Source organism: Primulina eburnea, chromosome 18 (genome assembly GCF_022965805.1).
Source record: "Primulina eburnea isolate SZY01 chromosome 18, ASM2296580v1, whole genome shotgun sequence".
Taxonomy (NCBI): Eukaryota; Viridiplantae; Streptophyta; class Magnoliopsida; order Lamiales; family Gesneriaceae; genus Primulina; species Primulina eburnea.
In genome coordinates, this window is record NC_133118.1 from 25,694,533 (window position 1) to 25,705,394 (window position 10,862).

Genomic DNA, 10,862 nt, shown 5'->3' on the forward strand with positions numbered 1-10,862 from the left:
TTATTTCTCTTGTATGAGTTTTTTGCTCAATGTCCAAGGATGGATTAAAGAGCTGTCCGAAAACCTTATGCAAGTCTCTGCCAAGACAGAGATCTTTCTCTGCAAGCATACCTATCATGGAAGATTTCTCTACGGGTTCACGGTAAGCATAGAAATCGGAATGCGTCTTTTTTCCCTGATAATCTTGTGCAGAGAAGTAACGATGCACTAAATCAAGAAACGCTGAGACTGAGAGTCGCGTGTTGAACTTTGTAGATTTTTTTTTAAAAAAAAATTGAAAATACAGAAAGAAGTTCAAAATTTTTAATATCCAAATAAAATAATCGTCGCCTCGTATCTCTATTCTTGGGATTTATAGTTAACTTTTGCATATGTAACGTATGTGTTTCGACCACTAATATATATCACAAATAAACAATACTCGATCGAAAAAACCATGTTTGACATTCATTTAGGGCAAAAACTTATGTGAAACAGTCTCACGAGTCGTATTTGTGATACAGATCTCTTATTTAGATCACCCATGAAAAATTATTACTTTTTATTTTGAAAATGAGTAAAGTTGACCCGTCTCAATGATTATGATCCGTGAGACGGTCTCACATGAGACCCACTCTTCATTGAGATGATAAAAATATCCCTTTTAGTAAATGATTTAAATTTATATCACAATCTTCAATAATTAAAGATATTTTGTGCAAGTACATAATTCTAAGAAAGCATTTTAGAAGCACAGAAAACAAATTTATATAATAAAACATTTTTTTTATATATCTAATCCTAATGCATTATATTATTACTAAAGCAATATGTATTTTAGCAAATAACAAAAATAATATATTATATTACATATTTAGTTGAGGAGGAGAATTTCAGGAAATAAAATGTCATACAAAAAAAAAAACTATAATTGACACCAAGACTCTTTGTACATGAGGTGCATAAATATGATGCACTGAAAAGGAGTGGATTGAAATATTAATCAACAAAGGAAAGAATTACACTACATGTATTCCCTGGACAATACATAACAGAGAACTCTTCCTACACTTTTGCCTCACTCTCGATCGTACCTGGACGACACAGGCGATCGCACCTTAAATGACTCGTAATATTTCTAAAGATTCACGTGCATAGTCGCACTTAGGCTCCTCTATGCTGTTACTAGGAGTAACTTGAGGCTCCTTATAACTGGTTCTAATTGTACATGAATACGAAACATAAATCAAATGTATATAGTTTTTATGAATGTGGATTGGAGCGAAAACTCGATGTCAAACGAGAGTGATAGTTAAGCTCGTGAGAGGCAGGTATTCATTCATATACACACATGGGAGATAATGAAAAAGGAAAAAACATGAATCATCTTCTGCACAGTAGGATGCATGAAGCACATTACGCGGTGTTTCTCTGAGGACGTTCCTGCTGGGGATTGACTACTGGAGTGACTGTGGGTGCAGCAGCTGAGGCCACCAAAAGACCTCTACTTTGAGCCGCTTGAACCACAATCGCCAGTTGTGCGGCTGTTAGAGTTGCTGCCTCCTGTTCAACCAAATGGCAGATCCAAGTAAGGATGAGTAGACGTAAAGGGGGGTGAATTGTTGCCTTTATCGCATATTTACCTGTTGTTGCCGCCTGCGTTGAAGGATGCTGATGGCCCATATCATTATGTAGAAAGGCAGAAGAAACCCAATAGCTCGTAGTATGATCAGCTGCACGTTGTAGATTCTAATGAAACTCGAATCACAGCATAAATTGTGTAGCGAACTGCAAAAAATTAAGTTACTATCAACTTACAGAGAAAAACGTCATAGCATCTTCATCTGTATCTCCATCATCAGTTATGGAAAGTGCTTGCTGTAGCAGCAGGAGGGCCATTAACTGTTGGTTCAAGAACGAGTTATTTTCATCTCACGTTAAATCAGATTTCAAATAAATATGACCCCAGACTTGATCTTCTATTTGTTCTGTCAATCTTTTGTCTATCATTTCTTATTTGCACTTTTTCGCCGGACGATAAAAACCAATTCCTTTACAAAATCAAATACGGTATCACGACACATGATGGACAAAAAATAGTGAATTTGCAGAGGAGTCTTACAATTAGAGCCGCTGAACGGCCAAACGCAGCACTGCTGCTGTTCGGATCGTTATAATCTTCATGGTCAGATTCAAATAATCGACGTTCAGAATCAGTAAGGACCCGAAAACGGGGATCGTGCAAATCCAGTGGCGTGCCAGAAAGCAAGAATCCTCCGCTGCAAGAACCAATTCACAAAACAAAATTAACTAAGATGGTTGCCATTATTTCCATGTTGAGACAAAATGGAAGTTTCCATCCATATGTTTTTACACGGCAAAACAAATTGTGGTCCAACAGTACAAGATCCTACACTTAAACTATCCATTTTGTTTCCTAAATCAAGAAAAAACAGCTAGAGTCAAGATTGGTATATAATTCTAACATATAAAGCCACGACATACCCAATATCAATGGTAGTCTCCTCTGGTGGAGGCCGTGGAGGAGCAGTATAACCAGGTTGATATGGCTGCACAACGAAACGAAGAATGATAACCCTTGAGTATAGGATAACGTCAGGAAAAAAACTCATTAATTTTTCAGTGAATAATATCATCCATCCAAGCTGATTGGCTATTTCAAAATTCAAAACTAATATTTAATTGTTGGACTAGTTTTTAGTATTTTAAATGTAATTAGGCCATATAAACTTTACTTTTATTGTCTGGGCTTATTGTTTCCTTTTATTAATGAATTAGTGAGTACATAGAATAATTTTGTATTTTCAAAGTTATGCTTATACACCAATTAAAAGGGTAGAATAGACTTCTCAGAACCCACTATGTCCAATTTCCAAATTACTTATTTCCAAATTATTGAGCATTTTTACTTAAAATTTGAGGTTTTTTAGCCTTGAGAGAGTTCCCTAGTCCTCTCATTCCTTGTGTCGTCACGGACTCATAATTGAATACCTAAGGTTCTTGTCCCATTTGCTGACAATGGGTCGAGATAAACTTTCAGATACCGAGGTTCTTGGATGGATAAGCAATGTGTCAAGGTGTTTTTCAAAATATCAAGGTTCTTATTTCCTTAACCAACAGGTCAAAGGTTAAGTATTTCACAAGCATCACATCAATACATCATTATCCCGTGCATATATACAGATACGCTGTCAACTATCATTTTGGTAATGAATAATAACTACAAAATATACATCGCTCATGCAACAAAGGAATCTAGCGGTAAAAGCAATCAGTTTCAAAGTTTTGGGTCTGAGAGTTAAAAAGCACATACCTGATGGCAGATCTCACATATAATATCTCCCTTTTCGTTGCACCAACGTTGAACACATTTTCTGTGAGCATACTGCAAAATAATGATGCCCAGTAAAATACTTGAAGTTCCCAATTAAAGAGACTAAAGGAGAAGAAAACTTTTCTGGGACACGGAAGACTTGGATAAGCTGTAATAGCACAGAACTTAAAACAAATAAGATTATGGGTAGACGATCAAACAAGCAACTACAATGTCATGCTCAAGTTGGTTTATCCTTTATCTGTTGTAGCTTAGTACATGGTCACTCCAACGACAAGTGGAAACTTCTCTATAATTTGGATAGGGATACTTACGGAGAAAATTGAGGTTTAACATCTGATTTGCTACAAAGTTATATAGCTGATAAATGTTGCAGTCTGGAATGAATAAGAAATGTTTAAAGCTCAAAGGCCATGAGGCACACATTCTAATTGCAGATAAAATTTACTTTGAAGTCAAAATCATTATAAAAATCAAAACTTTCATGCCTAAACACCTAAACGGACCCTGTTTTCAGGAAGATGATGATAAACCACTACACATCAAGCAACAAACACAGAAATATTATGCTTCCAGATAAAGATCCTGGGCAAACAACCACATTCTCAAGCCAACAAAAGATGCAAGAAAATTGAATCTTTACCTTAAGACTCCCACTACAAGCACAAGGACACTCCATATTCCTGACAGAATCTTCCTCCTGGCATATTCGGCACTCCCCCATTCCTATAAGTGGCGCTGCCTCATCTGCCTCCTCATTATCTACCATCACCACCACCACCGAATCGTGTTCCCCCGCAGTTGATGACGAGGACCCTGCCACCACTTCTGGGGCTTTCCCAGTGGGTAGACATGCCAAAGGCTGCGGTGGCAGCTGGACAGGCTCAACTGCAGCAGGTTTCGACAACTGGTCCACATTCACCACCAAGTGCTCACCCATTTACACTCCTTTTCAAAACCACCAACACAATCGATAATAACCACAGGAATTCCTAAACAGAGAAAACACCAACAAAGATCTTCAAAATTACAATCTAATGAACACCCATTACCTTTTGTGCATAAAGCTACAATCTTTTAACTATTTACATATAAGAAAACCCCGCGAGAAAGAAGATTCTTCAAGCCAAAACATGAAAACCCATTTAAATAAATACCTATATTATAATCAAAAACATCAATCTGACTCGCTTCTCACAACCTACATCCAAATTTCTAACCAAAAACATTGGGTATCACAAGAAAAAGTTTAAATCAACACATAATTCACAGCTGAATAAGAAACGTCAATTGCCAACAGGAAATGAATTGACAACAAACAATGGAAAAAAAAGGAACAAGATAAACAACGGAAGCTACAAATTTACCTCAAGAACAAAGAAACCGATGAATCGGAATCGAACACAGAACCGAATTTGCTGTCCAACCAATCGAGAAATGAAAGTCAACTACGATTTTTACGCATTTTTGTGCTCCTTTACCTCAAGAGACTTTGACTAATGATTATATGCGTCATCTCAATAATTTTCTCCGCGTAAGAAGGCTTCCCCACGTTATCCAGCGTCAGAAGGGCGTGTACGTTTTGACAAAGATTAATATTAATTTATTAATCAAGTTTGCTGATTGTGACATTTTAATTTTGGTAATAATTCATCTGAGACGGTCACGGGTCGTATTTTGTGAGACGGATCTCTTATTCGGATAATCATGAAAAAATATTACTTTTTTGTTAAGAGTATTAATTTTTATTGTGAATATCGATAGGGCTGATCCGTCTCACAAATAAAAATTTATAAGATCGTCTCACGAGAGACATATTCTTTTATTTTAGCCAAAATTCCATTTTTTTTTCCCGATAATTTTGTCCTCTTTTTATTATTTATATGATCAAATTTGATCAAATTTAAATTTTTAATAATTTATTACTCAATATTTTATAAGTTTAATCAATTTTTTTTTATCGTAGATGTTTAATGTAATACTAGTTATTATGCACACGCGATGCGTGTGTACAAATTTTTTTTATCATTATCGATGAACTAAAGTGTAATTTGACAATTTATGGAGTGACTAAATTGATATTTGAATTGTTGAAATAAAAAATAAATAAAAATGTGTGTTGAAATTTAAAAAACAAAACAAAACAACAAAAAACAAAAATGTAATATTAATATTATATAAGGGTAAAATAGGAAGGAAAAGTTGGTGTCCTCTTAGGTAGTTACTATCATGTGCTCAAACTTAATATAGAAGTATAGATTACACATTTATGTCACACAACATTACGTAATTTTTCAAACGTTTGTGATTTGTTCTACTATATTTGATGGGAAGAAGAATTATATGAAAAAAATGGTGAGGTCCAGTTACTTAAATACTATTAATTATCAATTACTAATTAATTTTATTTGAATTTGCAGGGGAAAATAGTTTTAGAAGCAATTTAAAATGGACTTTGGGTCTGTAGAAATTTCGACATTATATTCTCGTAAATACAACTTTCAAAATATTTAAAATACATGACTCAAGGATGAATCTGCTGAATTCATAAAAAAATCACACAGGTGTCGGCCAGGCACAAACCAACAACAATTCATCCACCATACAATTAAAGTCAGCAAGACTCCAAAACAGCCACTTCAAAAAAACGCTAATTTAGCGATGGTTTCAAGAAATCGTTACTAAATTTAGAGACGTTTTCAAAAAATCTTCACTAAATTTAGCGATGGTATTTCGAATTCAGTCGCGAATTTAATGAAGATTTTTTAAAAATCGTTGCTAAATTGAATTTGCCAATGGTTATCTTAAAACCGTGGGCAAATTAGTGATGAAATTCGAAATACCATCGCTAAATTGAATTTCCCACGGTTTTAAGAAAACTATGGGCAAATTACCATGGTTTCAACACCATAAAAATTGTGGGCAAATTAGCGATGGTTTTATTGAAATCGTCGCTACAATTTCGCATTAATTACATAGCGACGTTTTTCAAATAATTTTGTCGCTAATATTGCGTCAAAATATTTTAAATTAAATTCTAATTTTGAATTTTAAAAAGCAAATTCAAATTAGTGATGTTTTGGCTAATTCGTCGCTTATCTCCTATATATACCCCTTCCCTTTCATTTTTCAGCGATTTTCGTCATTTCTCTTTGGTATAGACGAGTTTTTGGTCTATATGTTGTAGGGACCCGGACGCTAATCAAGTTTATAATCGTCATTTGGACAATTTAATCAATTATAATAAACATGGTCTAATTTTTTTTTTAAATGCGGAACGTAATGGAAATCATACTAGCATAAATATCAGTATAAAATAAGGTACAAATCCTGCACGGCGTATATTCATTACAGACTAAGGTTCACCAACTAGCTATCAAGTGTCCAAACCCTAGCTACAGCAACTTCAAAGTCTGTGGTCTCCACTCTAATCATGATCTCTCGTCATTTCCTCGACCCTGATCATGTCTCACCTGTTGTCATGCACACATACAAACACGACAACAGCCGGATAATTCCGGTGAGAATATAATCCCAGTATAAATCAACGAACATGCAATCATATAATCAGTATAAAGCATGAAGTAGATATCCGATATATATCAAAGTCTGAAACATAATGAATATAAAATTATCAATCATACTCGTGACTCCACGACTCAGACTAGACTCAATCCTAGTCTAGGGATCCTGGTTTCCAGACGTGGCATTCCATATCGATCACCAGTAATAGAAGAAACTCCAATTCTATCCACATCGATAGCCAATCGTCCGCTGACCTATACGTGATAGACTTTGGCACTTTCGACAATTCATTATCTTGTGACATCGTGTAATGTGCCCGTGGCGATCCCACCACTATCAGGTACTTCTGTCACAATATCACTCTTCTAATACTCGTCTAATACAGGCTTCCTATACACTGTCACGTACCTAATACTCTGATCGATGTCCTACCTTTACCATCGCAATCGAGTTCTGAACATTCTGATCGACTTTCTGAGCCGATTTAATTTTCAAAATCAGCTCTGGTTCAGCCCGAATAGCACATAATCTCAAAGGCTGACAATCTGTTTCAAAAGATAATCCAGACAAGCACCAGTCTTCAATCAAATTGGAAACACCCATAGTCGTTAAGGACAAAGAACATACCTTTCGACTCAGCGCATCTGCTGCTGCATTGGACTTCCCTGGATAATATTTAATCTCACAATCAAAGTCTTTCAGTAAATCCAGCCATCTCCGCTGTCTCATATTCAGCTCTGATTGCGAAAACAGATATTTCAAGCTTTTATGATCAGAATATATTTCAAATTTCTCACCGTAGAGGTAATGTCGCCATATCTTCAAAGCAAAGACTATGGCTGCCAATTCAAGATCATGAATTGGGTAACGAGTTTCATGGGGTTTTAGCTGTCTCGAGGCATAAGCAATCACATGCCCCCGCTGCATCAAAACACAACCCAATCCTCGGTGAGATGCATCACAATAAACAACAAAATCACGAGTACCTGAAGGAATCGTTAACACAGGCGCACTGGTCAATCTCTTTTTCAATTCCAGAAAACTGGATTCACAGTCTTCTGACCAAATAAACGGAGCATTCTTCTGAGTCAACTGCGTAATCGGTTTGGCAATACTCGAAAAATCTTTAATGAATCGACGATAATATCCTGCCAAACCCATAAAACTGCGAATCTCTGGCACAGATGTAGGTCTCGGCCAGGAAATCACGACTTCAACCTTACTGGGATCCGCCGATATACCGTTTTCGGATATAATATGCCCCAGAAATACCACTTGTCTAAGCCAAAACTCGTATTTTGACAGTTTGGCATATAATTTCTCAGCCCTCAATATTTTCAACACAGTTCTCAGATGTTCTGCATGCTCAATCATATTCTTGGAATAAATCAGAATGTCATCAATGAATATGATTACAAACTCATCAAGATATCTTTGAAAGATACGGTTCATCAATCCCATAAACACATCTGGAGCATTTGTTAAACCGAAAGGCATGACAATAAACTCATAATGTCCATACCTGGTTCTAAATGCTGTCTTCGAGATATCAGAATCCCTGACTCTCAGCTGATGGTATCCAGATCTCAAATCAATCTTAGAATGTACAGATGAACCCTGCAACTGATCAAATAAATCATCAATACGAGGCAATGGATATTTATTCTTTACCGTTGCCTTGTTCAGTTGCATATAGTCGATACAAAGTCTCATCGACCCGTCTTTCTTCCTCACGAACAGTACTGGAGCACCCCAAGGAGATACACTCGGTCTGATATACCCCTTGGCCAGTAAATCCTCCAACTGTTCTTTCAGTTCTTTCAATTCGATCGGTGCCATCCTGTATGGAGCCCTAGAAATCGGAACTTTTCCTGGCATTAACTCAATGCTGAAGTCTATCTCTCGAATCGGAGGCAATCCAGGAATCTCATCTGGAAAGACATCAGCAAATTCGCACACCACTGGCAAATCCGCCAATGATGGGCTCGATTTCAGTAAATCAACTGGATATACCAGGAATCCATCCGCTCCCTTCTGCAATAATCGAGTCATATTCATTGCAGATATCAAGGGAATTCTGGCACGAGAACCCTTACCATAAAATTTCCACTCCTCAGTCATCTCAGGTCTGAATCGAACTATCTTGTGGAAACAATCGACTGTAGCTCGGTACTTGGTCAACATATCGATACCGATAATACAATCAAAATCAAATAAACCAAGCACAATACAGTCTAACTCAATCGTATGCCCATCGTACTGCAGTATACACGATTTAACAGATTTCAATGATATCAATCTTGTCCCTAACGGAGACGTGACAGACACTACTGCAGACAATGACTCAATAGACAATACATGACTCAATGCAAATCTCTCAGAAATAAAGGTATGAGATGCACCAGTATCAATCAGTACATAAGCAGGATAACCCGAAATAAAACAGTTACCTGCAACTACATCGTCAGGTGCATCCTGTGCCTGCTCCTCGGTCAAAGCAAAAACTCTGGCCTGCTGTCTCGGAGGCTGGCTCACTGTCTGGCCCCCTCCTGGCCTCTGCTATGACTGATTAGGCGGTGCTGGCTGAAAAGTATGAACGGCAGATGATCTTCTACCTGCCTGAGCCACTGATCCCGATGACTCAGCTGCCTGCGATCCCTGGGCACTCCTCTGGGGACACACTCGAGCAAAGTGTCCTTGCTGTCCACAAATACGACAGCTTCCAACCACTCCTCGGCACTGATCTGTGGAATGCCTCCCTCCACAGGTACCACAGTACGGTCCTGTATAGCTCTGGCCCTGACCGGTCTGTCTAGAGCCACTCGAACTGGACGAGCTAGTTCCAGATTTCTTGAATTGCTTCCCTATAGCCCTCAAGAAATCCCTCTTCCTGCTACTGCTGCCACCTTCAAATCGAGGAGGTGGTTGTTGTTGTCCCGATACTGGAAGCACAAACGAAGCCTCTCTCTGTCTCATCAGACCGGCTTCAGCTCCCTTGGCTCGGTTCAAGGCATCGGTGAAATTGTTTGGCCTCCCGGTATTCACCAAAGTAAATATTTCTGGATTCAGGCCATTTATAAACTGGTCCGCAATGGCCTCGTCATGTTCAGCTACATGGGGAGCAAATCGGAGCAATGTAGAGAACTTAGCCACGTAGTCCTCAATGTTTAACTGGCCTTGTCTCAAGTTCGCAAACTCGGCTCCCTTGTCCTTCCTATAAGATACTGGGAAGAACCGTAGATAAAATTCAGACTTAAACACATTCCAGGTAATGGTCGTACCTCGTTGTTCCAATGCCCGTTTCGTCGTGATCCACCAGTGTTTAGCCACATCATGCAATTGGTGTCCTATCAGTTTCACCCTCTTTTCCTCAGTATATTCCAAAGATTCAAACATCGATTCAATATCGTCCAACCAACTTTCACATTCCACGGAATTCTCCGTACCTTTCAAAGTCGGTGAACGGAATGAGTGAAATCTTTTCAACAATTGCTCCATTGGAGTAGGGGTCACATCCATGGGACGATTCGATGTACTCCCCTGTTTTGGTATTCTTCTCGGAGGCATACCTGAAATCAAAAGGATTAGCAACCCCAACCCAAAGTTCTATTTCAGTCCTCCTCCGATCATCTTACTGCTGATCCAGAATCGGCTCTGATTCGTTCTCAATAATACATGTTTTCAAATCAAGTCAGATAACAGATAAACATGCATCATAAAGCAGTAAATCATGCTAGCAATCAAAACAGGGAAAGAAAACACATTCTACCCCGCTCACTAGCTCCTATCTCAATCTCAAGGATCTATCGCTCTGATACCACCTGTTGTGGGGACCCGGACGCTAATCAAGTTCTTAATCATCATTGGGACTAATTATCAATTATAAAACAGGGTCTAAATTTTTTTTTAAAATGCGGAACGTAGTGAAATCAAGCTAATATACATATCAGTATATAATAAAGTACAAGTCCTGTACCGTCTACAAATCAGTACAAACTAGGGT

At 37.8% G+C, this 10,862-nt stretch overlaps 1 protein-coding gene across 1 annotated transcript; it reads right to left on the reverse strand.

Annotated features, from left to right (window-relative positions):
- Positions 1-951: 951 nt before the first annotated feature.
- Positions 952-4,910, reverse strand: LOC140819638 (uncharacterized). Its single transcript, XM_073179805.1, has 8 exons — positions 4,702-4,910; positions 3,978-4,326; positions 3,314-3,385; positions 2,485-2,549; positions 2,102-2,258; positions 1,798-1,881; positions 1,623-1,712; positions 952-1,542 (listed from the first exon to the last, which is right to left on the reverse strand). The coding sequence occupies exons 2-8, from the start codon at positions 4,272-4,274 to the stop codon at positions 1,396-1,398; spliced, it is 912 nt and encodes a 303-aa protein (XP_073035906.1). The 5' UTR covers positions 4,275-4,326; positions 4,702-4,910; the 3' UTR covers positions 952-1,395.
- Positions 4,911-10,862: the final 5,952 nt, after the last annotated feature.

Bases quoted from the DNA above. Each gene is read 5' to 3' on its own strand.
- LOC140819638 (XM_073179805.1), bottom strand. From the start codon at position 4,274: ATGGGTGAGCACTTGGTGGTGAATGTGGACCAGTTGTCGAAACCTGCT. The intron at 3,386-3,977 runs GTAAAGATTCAA...ATTATTTTGCAG, and splicing joins CTTGTAGTGGGAGTCTTAAG to TATGCTCACAGAAAATGTGT. The intron at 1,713-1,797 runs GTAAGTTGATAG...TACAACGTGCAG, and splicing joins ATGCTATGACGTTTTTCTCT to CTGATCATACTACGAGCTAT.